This window comes from Carassius carassius, chromosome 43 (genome assembly GCF_963082965.1).
Source record: "Carassius carassius chromosome 43, fCarCar2.1, whole genome shotgun sequence".
In the NCBI taxonomy this organism is placed as follows: Eukaryota; Metazoa; Chordata; class Actinopteri; order Cypriniformes; family Cyprinidae; genus Carassius; species Carassius carassius.
Genome location: NC_081797.1, coordinates 12,758,341 through 12,773,639, shown reverse-complemented (window position 1 = coordinate 12,773,639; position 15,299 = coordinate 12,758,341). Strand labels below are relative to the sequence as shown.

Here is a 15,299-nt window from a genome sequence, read left to right as displayed (position 1 = left end):
AATCAGAGCCGATTTAGTTGAGAGCTCAAGGGACTGGATTATGATATCGTTGCTAAGTATGCATCTTGCAAATCCCCAGTGCCTGATTTCTTAAGAATGTTTGATTACCCTCAGAAGACTCAGCCTTAGTTAATGCATTAATTATGCACCCAATTTACATAAACAGTCAAAATGGTACTTGGAAACAACACTTTGCAAGTTTTCAGTTATTTTTTTTTTAAGTGACTGTTTGTATTTATTTGGATGGATGCATGCATTTATATAGAGCTTTATTGTGTATTGTTGTACACCCAAAGTGCTTTACAATCAAGTGGGGGGTCTCTCCTCAACCAACACCATATTTAGTTTTAAATACCAGACCATTTTTATTTATTCCTGTGGTGCAAAGCTGAATCTTCAGAATCATTACTCCAGACATCAGTGTCACATGATCCTTCAGAAATCATGCTGATTTGGTGCTCAAGAAACTTTTTTTTTTAAAATTTTTTATTAAATAAATAATATTTATTAATAATATTTATTATTGTTGAAAATGGTTGTGTTTATTAATAGTTTTGTGGAAAGTATTTAATAGAAAGTTCAAAAGCCTGCATTTATTTGAAATGGAAATAATATGTAACATTATAAATGTCTTAACTGGCACTTTTCAGAAATTGAATTCATAGATTTTCACCCCCCCAAAAAAATCACACCATTCTGGCTATATATATATATATATATATATATATATATATATATATATATATATATATATATATATATATATTTGTGTGTATGTGTGTGTGATTTTGCCCTTAAACTGATTAATAAACTCCAGCTGTCCATTTCAGTGGATCTGATTCAAAATTTTGTAGTATGCTTCAATTTAAATACATTTTTTATTGTATTTTATGTCTTGCAGATAATTATTAAAAATGTACTTTGCTAAATACCATGGTGTATGATTATCATATGTTAAGGTTATTAAGATTCACATGGCTTTTACCTCATGAATCAATTGTATCATAACTTTGTATCACATTTCTGTGAGGCTATATTTTGCTCAGTTTTATGTGTATCTTAAATATTCTGACAGAATATGTGTGTTTTTTTTTTTTTGCCTGCAGGCACAACGAGACAGCCCAAAGAGGGGGAGGTCCCAGGTGTGGACTACAACTTTGTGAGCATTGAGCGCTTTATGGAATTAGAGAAGAGTGGGGCTTTGTTAGAAAGTGGAACATACGAAGGTAAGTGAAAAACACTGTTAAACCTCTCACATCTCAATAAATCATTACCTCTCCAAATAAAAGCTTAGAAAACACCTGTTACACTATTGCGGCCTGGAATATGAATTTTCGTAAATTTGCTCCATGTTAACAACATGAAGGAGCGTGTATCTTTGACATTGAGCAGAGGTATTCAGAACGAGTGCAGTTTGTTCTCTTGAGAGCCGACACTGAGGTGTGTGGACTACTTTCAGACGCAGGTTTCTTTTCTCTTTATGAGGTGAGGAAGATCCTTCCCATGAATCTGTGAGGCACAGCATCATAACAGCTTCAGTGAGAGACAACTTAGTGACAGACATTGAGAAAAATGGCAGAGGAAGACAAATATGTAAAATATAAATTTTTTTTTGATGTTTCTTCATAAATCAGTGAAGAAAGTTGCATTTTTCAGCTTCAAAAAATTACATTTAATGGGAATCATCTCAATTATTAGGGAATATTAGGGGCAGTTTCCCTTATTTTTAGATTAACTGTGCAGTCATCTAATACTCACTTAAATTTAATCTTAATAATTTGATAGAACCGTTTAATGTATCCTTTAGCCAAAACCGATATATATATATTGTTCGAATCCCCTGCTCGTGGACGTTTCCCGACCCCGTACCTCGCTTACACTCCCATTTCACTTCCTGTCAGTACTTACTTTCCTATCAAAATAAAGACAAAAAGGCCAAAAATAAATCTTAAAAAATAATAACAATAATATTTTTTAAAGGTGGCAAAATTAACCTTTAGCAGATACACTACTGCTCAAGTAGTTTTTCTAAAGAAATTAATACTTTTATTCAGTAAGGATACATTAAATTCATCAAAATGTATTGACAATAAAGACTCTAATGTTAAAAAAGATATTTGATTTTAAATAAATGCTATTTTTTTTTTTTTTTACTCTATATTAATCAAACATTTCTGAAATAAATGCATCAAGGTTTTCACTAAAATATTAAATGTTTTTAACATTGATAATCTTGAGTGGGAAAACAAGACTTTCTGCATGAAATAAGAAGAAAAATTGTGCATGCAAATATTTGTCCAATTAAATGCTCTCTAGAAGAGAATGAACCATCTGTCACGAAGTAATAGCTAGCATGAAATCATGGTTCACATCAGCGCAGTAAAAGCTATTAAAGTTTTTAATTTGACAGGATATTTAAATAGAAGTCAGCACAGTATATAGGTACTGTATATTTATTATATAGATTCCATGTGGTTTTGTTGGATTGAAGTTAGTCCACTCCTAGTCTATAATTCTGGGTCACAAGGTGTAATTTAAATGAATCGATGATCTTCACCTCTTCAGTTTCCATCCCCACAGACCTGCAAATGAATTCATAAAGCCTGTGCCGTAACCACACAGGAGCTCAGTTTTTAATCATTAAACAGATTTCCCTGGATGCACATGATTTCTTTTCAATCTTGAATGAAACGATTTAGTCGCCGGTGAACGAGGGTGCCGTAATGGCAAACATCACACAGGAAAAAATATTACTTCAAGTCAGACTTCACCTTTTTGCATGCAAAGTAGTTGCTTGAGCAATTTTTCCTAGATTAAATTCCAAAATGTGTTGTTTCTAGATAACTTCTATGGCACGCCAAAGCCTCCTGCCGAACCCACGCTGATGCTGTTTAATGTGACGGACCAATTCTTGCCCGGTGCCCGACCAAGTGCAGAGGGAAAAAGAAAGAGGAATAAGTCTGTCAGCAACATGGAGAAGGACAGCATTGAGCCACCAGAAGAGGAGGAGGAAGAGAGCCCAGTCATCAATGGCAACGGCATCGCCATCACACCAGGTTTCCACCTACCACTGTTACTGCGATAGTACTGACCCGCTTCGACTCCTTTCTAATGAAAGATGTTTTCAGTTGTTACGTAAATCCAAGATGAGGTTTTGAATCATAATGAGCTGATGAGGCTCTCTTTAGCAATACTGGTAAGGCTTTTTAGTAAGAATGAATTTTGACAGTAGCTACGTTTCCATCCAGAAATGCGAGTTTAACTTATGCGCAAAACTGGAATATTGCTAATAAAACATTTCCATTTAACGAGTCAAAGAGAACAAATTCATAACTTTCTGATAAACTGGCCCTAAATATTACTAAAAACTGCTATAAAACTTCTACTATACTAAAAAGTAGGAGAAGCCACTTAATGAGACGAAAAGCGTCAGAGCGAGCAGACGAAACACAATAAATGCTGTCGTTACTGTCATTGCCAGTTTTTCAGGAACACAGTCGTGTCAGACAATTATACAGAAAAACTTTGAGGACAGCAGATGTTGTGCAACAAGATCAGTTTTCCCATCCCAAATCGTGCAAATTCACATGCCTGTTTCAATGCGCAAAGTGGAATTTATTCAGTAAATGTGTTTCTGTGCATCAAATTAAAAATGTATTCTACTCAATTGTGCGCATTTTTATTATTTCCGCGCATCTTGGTGTTTCCATCCAATATTGCTGAATGTGCATAAAAATAGGTGGATGGCCTAAACATAGCTACTCTTAGGATAACAATTATGGATGCCACAATTACGTAATTGTTCAAAGCAGCAATTTATCGTTCAAAGTCCACTTATGTTATTCTGCGTGCTTACGTGTTTTTTTTTTCTACATGTTATCTTAAGGGTTTTTCCTATTATTTGAATTTTAGTTTTATTATAACGTTACAATACCATTCATATTTTTACTTTTTTATAATTTAAAGAAGAAACCAGTCCGATGTATAGTTGACATTTGAGGCTTAATTCTATAGAAAAGCACAAAGTTTTTCGGTTAGAATGTTACCAGCTTGTTTATTTTCATATATGCATAAGGCATGCAGTTGCATCAATCAATGGTATAAACATCATTCATTTTAAATGATGATGATCGTAATTAATAGTCGCATTTACAATTTCAAGGGAATAATCATCAATTATGATTTTTGTGATAATCATGCGGTCCTACTTGTTTGTTTTATGTACTCGTATCTCTTTGTACCATTCTTAAAGGAACTCTACTGTCAAAATAAGTCATGATTCATTTCATTTTCCCTCACAGAATCGAGCGAACATGAGGACAAGAGCACTGACGCTTCTGGAGATGTGCCTCTCCAGCCGTGCCCACCTGAGACCCCCACCCTCACCACCACAGATGCCCCTGAGGAGGAAGGAGACGCCCTCAAGTCCCCACAGGACTCCCAGGAGAATGACGAAATGGGCCCTTTGCCAGATAACTGGGAGATGGCCTACACTGAGAAAGGAGAAGTTTACTTCATAGAGTGAGTGAAGTGCACTTCAAAGCACACTTCATAATGAAAGAGGTTTGAGCGTATGGAACGCTACCTGTTGCAGTGTCCTATTTTAAAGATCATTACGGATAGCTGATTTATTAATGTATCCAATATTGAGCTCATTCAGTTCAGTACAGTATTGTACAGTAGCTAAAATTATCATTTGTTTTTTTTATTCTTTTTATGGTATTCAGTTTAAGTAATTGCCTCTGAATTATGTAAAATAACTTAATATAAATAATTTGATTAATATATAAATATTAATTGTAAATTCATATTTTCATAATTTCAGTCAAACAATTCAATTTGATTTAAAATATCAGTTACACTTTACACTGAGTTTTCATTTGTTAACATTAGTTAGCCTGAAGTACATAAAACATTTATTAATCTTACTTTATGTGAATTTGAAACATTACTAAAGCATTTTCAAAATCAAAAATTGTATTGTTCATATTATTTAATGCACCTGAGCTTATGTGAGCTAACATTGAACAGTTGTATTTTTATTAACTAATGTTAAGAAAGATTAATAAATGCTAATGAATAACAAAAATATTACTCATTGTTAATGTTAGTTCATACATTACATGAAATAATGTTAACTAATGTTAAATGATGTAAACATGTTAATGTTAACTTAACCTTTTTGCAAAGTGTTACCAAAATGTTTAATTCTAGAGGGATGAGATAACAAATAAAAATATTTATATTATATTAAATATTTTAATTTATATTTATATAAAAATTAAGTGTATAATATAACATATAATAATAACTGGTAATAAAAAGGCATTATTAATTAATTGATTTATTTCTAACCAAATTTAAAACATTTAAGACCACACATGAACTTTCATGAACATTTTAGTGATGCAAGCAAAGCAGATTAAGATTTTTATCTTATAAATATTAACTGATTTACAGAATTATTGAAACTTTTTCAATTCTAATGTCATTTTTGCTGTTAACATTTTAAATCTGCAATACTATTAGAAAATTTGTTTTAATATTCTTGTGTAAATAAATAATACGTGAATTTGTATTTCATTTTTGTATTTTTTTTTCGTTTTAAATAAAAAATATTATTCAGTATATATATCTTGGTACCACTTTAGGGATGAACTGACACGTTGGATTTTGCTGAGCCATGAATGAAGATGATAAATTAATCACTAAAACTGTTTCTGCCAGAGTAGGTGAGGGAATAGTGTTCTTAAGAGCAAGAGAGAGATGTTCGTCTCCCTCCCATCTGTCCTTAATGAGAAACAAGGGACTTATTAAAAGTATTGATTGTCATTGTGTTAACTGGAAAAACCCCCAGCCACTGTGACTGAGGCCTTCTGGGATATCTGGGATATATTTCATAGTTAGGCTTGTACCAACATTTGCCTGACATAACACACATAGAAGCGCTTTTGATTCGTATATAGCTAAACAATATTTTTTCTTTTCAGTCACAATACCAAAACGACGTCATGGCTCGACCCTCGACTAGCAAAGAAAGCCAAGCCCCCAGAGGAGTGTGAGGAAGATGGTGAGTGCTTGTGTGTTAACACATGTGTGAGTGTGTTGCTCTCTTTTACGCTTGGAGAAATTAGATGTCGTGACCTCTACTTGTATTTCCCTCCAGAGATGTACATGTGAAAGATTGTAACATGAAATCCGAAGGGGAAGGTTTCCATTTTGTGGGTTTGTTAGTGATGTCAGAACACGATCAGATTGCGCTTTGTTTTCATGAAATATCCAGAATGACAAACTACTAGATCTTGATGTTTGCAAACTGTGTTTATTCAGCAGTGATGTATACATTTATCTGTTTATCCGTGTTTATTTTTTTCAACCAGACATAAAGCCACCGATCTATATAGCCATTCATTCATTCAATCATCCATTTGTCTAGTAAGCATCTATCCTCCATTCATTTGTTTACTTGTTCAATCATTTGTTCAGTCATATAGCTAAGCCATCCATTCCTCCCATTTTTATTTTATTTTTATTAATCCATTAGGCCATTTGTCCTCTATTCATTCATTTACTTGTTGATTCATTTGTTGTTTGTTCAGTCATCCATCCTCTGTTTGTTTGTTTAAATATCTCTCATCCATTCTTTTGTTTGCTTGTTTAATCATTTGTTTAGTCATACAGCCATCCATCTATCCATTCATCCATCCTTCGATCCTCTATTCTTTTGTTTTGTTGATACACACGTCCTTAAGTATATATCCTCCATTCGTTTTCTTGTTCAGTTATTTAATTTTTCGATCATAAATGTATATACATATTTATCTTTAAAGCAGTCATCCATCCTCCATTCCAGTCATTCATTAGTTTATTTGTTCAGTCTTTCTCCATTGGTTTATTAGTTTGTTCATTCATTCATCCATTAAGCCACCTGTTTTCTATTCATTCATTCATTCATTCGTATCTTGCTTAATTTATGTATTTATACCTTTGTTCATTCATCCATCTTTTTAGCTATCTATCTTCTATCATTCATTCTTTCGCTTATTGATTCATTCGTTCATCCATCCATCCATTCATCCATCCATCATCATCTGTCCATTTGTTCATTCAGTCACAAATCCTTTAAAAATCTATACTCCATTCATTTCTTTATTCATTCATGTATTCATTTGATAAGAAAAGCTACAGTAGCTATTTATTCCTTCATTTATCCTCCTTTCCATTCATTCATTATTTTTTGTTCATACGTTCGTCCATAAAGCCATCTAATCTACATTCATACATCATCCTTGTACCCTTCATGCATTCATTAATTTATTCATTCATTCATCCATTCATCTATGCTTCCATAAATCCATCTAATCATTCATTCATTCATTCATTCATCTATGCTTCCATAAATCCATCTAATCATTCATTCATTTATTCATTCATTCATTCATTCATTCATTCATTCATTCATCCATCCATCTATGCTTCCATAAATCCATCTAATCATTCATTCATTTATTCATTCATTCATTCATTCATCCATACATCTATGCTTCCATAAATCCATCTAATCATTCATTCATTCATTCATCCATACATCTATAAAGCAGTCATTCATTAATTTATTTCTTTAGACTTTCTCCACTGGTCCGTTAATCTTCTGTCCTCCTATTCATTCATTAAATTTGCACATTAATTAAATTGTTCATTTATTCATTTGTTTGTTAATCCATTAATCTTCTAGGCTATCTATTCTCTCTTCTGTTTTGTTTGTTCATTCAGTCACCAATTGTTTGAGGATCCATTCATTCATTCATTCATTCATTCATTTTACCAGAAAGCTATTTATTCCTTCCTTCCTTCATTCATCATCCTTTCTATTGATTCATTATTTTTTTGTTATAAATGTACTCATAAAGCCATCTAACCAGCATTCTTCTACTCTCCATGCATTCATTTATTTGTTCATCCATTCATCCATCCATCCATCTATGCTTCCATAAAGTCATCTAATCATTTTTACAGCCAACCATTATTTTGTAATTTTTTTTTTCTTCATCCACACTTGTCATATTACCTGTGCTCTAAAAATGGAGCACAAGTCAGCATGATATATCCATTAGCTTGCTCAAAACCTGTATTTTTTTGTTTTCTTCACAGCCAGACTGTTAAACATGCATGGTGACTCTGTGTTCCCAAATCTACCATCTTTGAAACCCTCTGTTGAATTAAAATGCAATTTAATGGGGCCAGAGAAATCAATATCTCTTTCCACAGGCCTTTTAATTCCTCTCTGTGACATGACTGCTAATCTCCCTCTCTGTAGTACAGCATAGATCTATTTTTTTGGGCACGTCTGTGCAGCAATGTAAGCTTATACACATAATCATGATTGATTTCCATTATGTTCAATAATAACTGCTGCGAAGAAATCACTCTGTACACTGCAAATTTGATCCACGTCTGTCTTCAAAGTTCAGACATGTACATGATTCAGAAAGTACTTCAGATGTCTGTTAGCTTATGATCCTCATGGGGCGGCAAAGTTTTATCATAAATTCCCATCAAAGGTTAGATAAAAGATGATCGGTCCGTGTCTACCTAATTTTGCCGTCAAAATTAGTCCCTGGTGTAATTTAGATTGCCTGCCTTATTAATTTAGCAACAATGGAATAATTTTTCCATTGTTCTCACGCTCCAAAATTTACCAGCCCTGCTTGTTGGTTTTGCGAGCATAAATTTCACAGGACTTTTAAAGACTCATACGGCACATATGCACACACTCATATTTACACTTGAGCATTCAATGCACTCAAATATACATAAGCCACTCAGTGAATGAAAGAACCTGAAAAAGAGACTTCTCCCATAGTTGCCATGGCAACTGCCGTTGGAGGAACATTGATTTAAGGAGGCTTGAGGAAAGATATTTAAGGTGGTCTGGGTTAGATAATTGTCTTAAAACCTCGAAGGATCCAAAAGATCCTAAATAAAAAACATATAGAATTTTCTTTAAAAATATGGATGTTTCAGAATTATTTTCCAAATATGGTACATTATTAATCGGTTAAGACTGATAGAATTATTTATTTTAAAAATTGCAACGATGAGTAGGTGATATATTTTCTATATTATTATTTATATTGTATTGATCATTAAAAAGTTAATTAAGCTTAGTTGATCTATTAAGCATTATAGAAGCTAATAAAATTTGTTACATTTATGAATGAAAAAAACATTTTGAATATGATTATTTGTTATTGTTTTCTGGTTGTGGTACATTAAATAGAATATACCTCATAACATGTTAAATTCATTAAATTTTTAAATGTGGTTGGCAGTATTGCGGTCATTTTCAGTATGTAATATATTCAAATATTTTAAATATTTATTTGTTGTTTATAATTTATTTATTAAAACGGCTGCCTTAGAACATGACACCATATTCTGTTGTCAATATTTGTTGTTTTTATAAATAATTTCCAACATAATTTTTTACATTTCTAATTTGCAATAATCTGCAGGAACTTTGAGTAAATGTTAATAAAAATATTAATTTTTAGTTTTTAAAACATGTTGTTTCCCCCTCCCTCTAAGTTACAATTATACATTATAAAAAGAAGTAATAAATATGACCTATTATAAGTAAGATTAAATATTTAACATTTCTCTCGGAGTTAAAGCTATGGAGCTCGAAATGTTTCGTTCGGCGACGAGACTGACAAGCACGACAGATAACACATGTGTATACGTGCGTGTACGTCTCCATTTGTTTTATATGGAGACGTACACGCAAATATCACATCACGTAGACACGTCAATAACGTGTAGCTGTTGATCTTTACAGACGTGACAGCGGCGTCACGTTAGAAATTAACGTGTGGATAACGTCTGCACGTTTTCACGTCTGAACGTCTGCACGTCTTAACGTCTGTACATCTGCCCGCCTAATTTTCCTTATTTTCTCATAAATTTACTGTTATAGACATTATCATAATCTTATTTTGGCAGTTTACTCAGGACTACATTTGATTTATTTATTTCTATAATGCTGAATGTCTGTTATACATTTGGTATCCCAATGATAGATAAAAGTATATTGTCATGTATATACGATCTTATGAGAGACAAATAAAATGGGCTAGTAAAATTCAGAAAAAGTGGTTCATATCATTATTTGTTTGTTTAAGATTGGTTAAAGCCGTGCAGCAGCCGGTCTGCATGCCTCAAGTTCATTTATAGATACTGCATTTATTATTAAATAACCATTCAGAAACCAATTTAAAGCTTATTGGATTTTAAACTACAACCCGAATTCCGGAAAAGTTGGGACGTTTTTTAAATTTTAATAAAATGAAAACTAAAGGAATTTCAAATCACATGAGCCAATGTTTTATTCACAATAGAACATAGATAACGTAGCAAATGTTTAAACTGAGAAATTTTACACTTTTATCCACTTAATTAGCTCATTTAAAATTTAATGCCTGCTACAGGTTTCAAAAAGGCTGGGGCAACAAATGGCTAAAAAAGCAAGCAGTTTTGAAAAGATTCAGCTGGGAGAACATCTAGTGATTAATTAAGTTAATTGATATCAGGTCTGTAACATGATTAGCTATAAAAGCTTTGTCTTAGAGAAGCAGAGTCTCTCAGAAGTAAAGATGGGTAGAGGCTCTCCAATCTGTGAAAGACTGCGTGAAAATTTTTTGGAAAACTTTAAAAACAATGTTCCTCAACGTCAAATTGCAAAGGCTTTGCAAATCTCATCATCTACAGTGCATAACATCATCAAAAGATTCAGAGAAACTGGAGAAATCTCTGTGCGTAAGGGACAAGGCCAGAGACCTTTATTGGATGCCCGTGGTCTTCGGGCTCTCAGACGACACTGCATCACTCATCGGCATGATTGTGTCAATGACATTACTAAATGGGCCCAGGAATACTTTCAGAAACCACTGTCGGTAAACACAATTCGCCGTGCCATCAGCAGATGCCAACTAAAGCGCTATCATGCAAAAAGGAAGCCATATGTGAACATGGTCCAGAAGCGCCGTCGTGTCCTGTGGGCCAAGGCTCATTTAAAATGGACTATTTCAAAGTGGAATAGTGTTTTATGGTCAGACGAGTACAAATTTGACATTCTTGTTGGAAATCACGGACGCCGTGTCCTCCGGGCTAAAGAGGAGGGAGACCTTCCAGCATGTTATCAGCGTTCAGTTCAAAAGCCAGCATCTCTGATGGTATGGGGGTGCATAAGTGCATACGATATGGGCAGCTTGCATGTTTTGGAAGGCTCTGTGAATGCTGAAAGGTATATAAAGGTTTTAGAGCAACATATGCTTCCCTCCAAACAACGTCTATTGCAGGGAAGGCCTTGTTTATTTCAGCAGGACAATGCAAAACCACATACTGCAGCTATAACAACAGCATGGCTTCGTCGTAGAAGAGTCCGGGTGCTAACCTGGCCTGCCTGCAGTCCAGATCTTTCACCTATAGAGAACATTTGGCGCATCATTAAACGAAAAATACGTCAAAGACGACCACGAACTCTTCAGCAGCTGGAAATCTATATAAGGCAAGAATGGGACCAAATTCCAACAGCAAAACTCCAGCAACTCATAGCCTCAATGCCCAGACGTCTTCAAACTGTTTTGAAAAGAAAAGGAGATGCTACACCATGGTAAACATGCCCCGTCCCAACTATTTTGAGACCTGTAGCAGAAATCAAAATTGAAATGAGCTCATTTTGTGCATAAAATTGTAAACTTTCTCAGTTTAAACATTTGCTATGTTATCTATGTTCTATTGTGAATAAAATATTGGCTCATGTGATTTGAAAGTCTTTTAGTTTTCATTTTATTAAAATTTAAAAAACGTCCCAACTTTTCCGGAATTCGGGTTGTAAAATTAATTAGCATACTTCTGATTGCCGGTTACTGTTATTCTTATAATTAAAATTGTTTAACATAAACTTACCATTTAATAGAGCTACACTAAAGTTTTTATAAAGCCGAGCACTCTATTAAATGTAGCCCATGCAGTCATACATTCGCACGCACAAAACCCAATGGTTTTAGGCTATTTGGTAGCTTATATTATTGTCTTATTTGTCGTCTTCGTTTTGCTTTAAAATAAAATAAAACACACTTTCGGATTTATCCGATGTCTTACTAAAATAGATAGTGAATTATCATATTTTGTGTAAAATCACGAGTTTGTGTGTATTCACTGACCCTAATGGAAAAACGAAGAAACATAAACAAATGATGTAAATTACGTAGCCCTGCATGACATGCATAAAATATTGTCCTATATCTGCTTATAAAATATATCTCCTTGTAATAGGCCTAGACATTTCATGCAGTCATGCCCATCGCCCACTAAAAGTGACACAGGGTAAATGCTGGGCAAATTATTAAATATAATGGGACTAGGTTAATATCAAACAGTGTAGCTATCATTTATATCAGAAACATATTTCGTGAAATCGGCCAGCCCTAAAACTGCTTAACATAAGGCTAAAGCTTACAATAGGGCTTTTTGTAAAGCTATTTTCTTACGATGTGAAATGAGTAGCCTAACTTCCTGTAACTTGATTCGTCTACATTCATCAAATCATTATTAATCCCCCCCCCCCATAATTTTAATATTTAATATTTTAATTATTATCTGAATGTTACTATGATAATAACAGGAAACTCCTAATATGGACAACAGCATCCAGCTAGCGTTGTTTGAAAACAGTTGTTTTCGGTTTTGTTTTTTTTTTCAAATCCAAACAAATCTCCAGCAGGTGATAAATAAAGCATATGAACAATGCAGTTCTAATTGACATAGCATTTATTACAGTATAGAAACTACTCTGCCTTATTATGTGATAAAAAAGTGTTTGTAACAAATCATTATTATTTGTTATTGTCCAGCAGTTATATTTTTCTAAGCCAATTAAAAGCTAGAACTTAGAGAAAAAATTAAGTTGCCTATAGTATCCACTACCAGTCAAAAGTTTTTGAACAGTAAGCTTGTTAATGTTTTTTAAAGAAGTCTCTTCTGTTCCCTAAGCCTGCATTTATTTGATCCAAGTACTGCAAATCTGTATTTGAAAATTTTGAAATATTTTTACTAGTCTATTAAAATGTTTTCTATTTGAATATATTTCGAAATGTAATTTATTGAAATTTCATGGCTGAATTTTTTTGCATCATTACTCCAGTAACACGACCCTTCAGAAATAATTCTGATATACCAATTTGCTGCAAAAAAAAAAAAAAAAAACTCTTATTATGATCATTTTGATATGATAACAGCTAAGTAGTTATTATCCCATCCTTTTCCCTGAGGCAGGCCTAAACCTGACCGCATACCATGTGGTTTTGCTGCAGGGTCTTCAGCTGGGGACCACCGCTCATTGACGTTTCGCCCCTTAACTCAGAACATCTCCTGGTGGCGGGGCCACAAAATAATGTCTGATTACACACCTGTTCTGTCTAAAAACGTTTGAATGATTGAAGCATATATGAACAGTTTTTAGAAAACCAGAATGCCTGTAAATAAACAATATATTAATGACTGGCATTTCACACAATAGTCAATGAAAATACAGTTCCAAAAAGCACCACATCAGAACAACTGCAATTGTCTGAAAGAAGTAGTTGTGTGGATGTTAAATATATATTTGTGTTTTTGAAAGAATAGGTTGAACATCAACCAGAAATCTCAATAGAACAGGGCCTTGGCGTCATCTACTGGCAATTTTATATTGATATTTAGTAGTATAATATTTATTAAGCCTCCTTTCATTTCGGCATTTACAACTCGGTTTAAATGAGCTTGCTAGAAGTTCATAGAACCATTTTTTATAACATATAAATTCAGAATATAATTAAGTAATGCATCCACTCTACTAGCTTTTTTATTATTATTATTGCAGCCTATATAGCCTATTTCCTATTCCCATGCAGGCTCGTGCATAATTGATATTTCAAAATACATTCAAAGCTTTTTACTGTTGAGATTAGTTTTTTTTAATGTATCCACACCTAAATAGTATTTTCTTAATATTCTTCAAGTATGTTAAAAGCTAGGCCTATGTAGTCTATAGCTATTCATGTGATTTTCTCTGCTAAAAATTACTTAATCTAATTTAATAATCGCTTAAATTACTGTTTAACAGTGTCTCAAATAAGACAAGTCCATTAAATTAAATTCAAATTTAGTTTCACAATACATATTGTTTCAAAGCCGCTTTACAGAAAATGCATTTCAGAAATGTAGCCTACATATAAAATACAGTTAGTTAGTTAGTTAGTTATTAATCCATCATACAAGTAGCTGCGTAAAAGTACGTTCAGACGTGCAGACGTTCAGATGTGCAGACGTTCAGACGTTCTCCACACGCACGTTAACACGTCTTTTAGCTTGGTTAGGAAAGAAATGACACAAAGCGAGCGCCATAAAAGCAGTGTATGTGACACACATAAGAGGCTCGTCCTGTTTCCTCTTGGATGACAGCCTGGGAAAGGTTTGTTCTTAATGTAAACCCTTAATATAAGACTGGATTTGATTGTTAGGAGAAGGGTCAAGTCTTAGTGGATGCAGTTTAGCAGGTTGCTGTGTGTGTGTAGGAGGGAATTGATTCCTGTAACCCTCCTAGGGAGGTGCGAGAACCTCGTTGGTCGTCACACCTGCTCCTGCCTCCTCCGGCCCAACGTTCTGTTCAGCGCAGCGTCCATTCACTCAACTAATGATTATCTGAACACAGCATGGCTTCTTTTGACACCGTATGAGTAAAAAACCTGCTTTAAGGGCATGTCTGTAGACCCTCTTTATGTGTGTCAATGTAGAGGCTGTAGATTTTTGTTTGCTTGTTTACTTGTTTGTTTACTTGCTTACTACCTACTTGTTTAACACACTAAAGTGTGTGTTAGGAAAAATGTTGAAGAAAAAAATTTAAATTTTTAATTGCAGCATTGTCCATGAAAAATGCCCACTGTGATACCAGGATGTTCTCAATGGTTGCCAGGGCATTGTTTGGTGGTTGCTAGGATGTTGCTAGGTGATTTCTAGTATATTCTGAATGTTGTATGCTCATTTTAGGTGACTGCTAGGGTGCTCTGTGAGGTTAATAAGCCCACCATTTAGGTCGTTCATCCAAAATAAATAAATGAATATTTAAAGATATACATGTGTAAAACTTGCTGTTGTAGACGCACACAGTTAACTTCCGCTGGAGGGTTCAGAGACCGTGAATGGTGGATGGCTTACATATTGTGGCCTAATGAAGCATCTACTTGTATGATTCTACTCTA

At 33.8% G+C, this 15,299-nt stretch overlaps 1 protein-coding gene across 7 annotated transcripts in view; it reads left to right on the top strand.

Annotated features, from left to right (window-relative positions):
* Positions 1 to 15,299, top strand: part of LOC132125077 (membrane-associated guanylate kinase, WW and PDZ domain-containing protein 2-like) — an 88,795-nt gene that overhangs the window by 39,543 nt on the left and 33,953 nt on the right. For all 7 annotated transcript variants that reach the window (XM_059536295.1, XM_059536297.1, XM_059536296.1 and 4 more), the window contains exons 3-6: positions 1,107 to 1,226; positions 2,841 to 3,056; positions 4,302 to 4,521; positions 5,991 to 6,070. In XM_059536295.1, the coding sequence (XP_059392278.1) occupies positions 1,107 to 1,226; positions 2,841 to 3,056; positions 4,302 to 4,521; positions 5,991 to 6,070 (636 nt within the window). The remainder of the gene's footprint in view (positions 1 to 1,106; positions 1,227 to 2,840; positions 3,057 to 4,301; positions 4,522 to 5,990; positions 6,071 to 15,299) is intronic.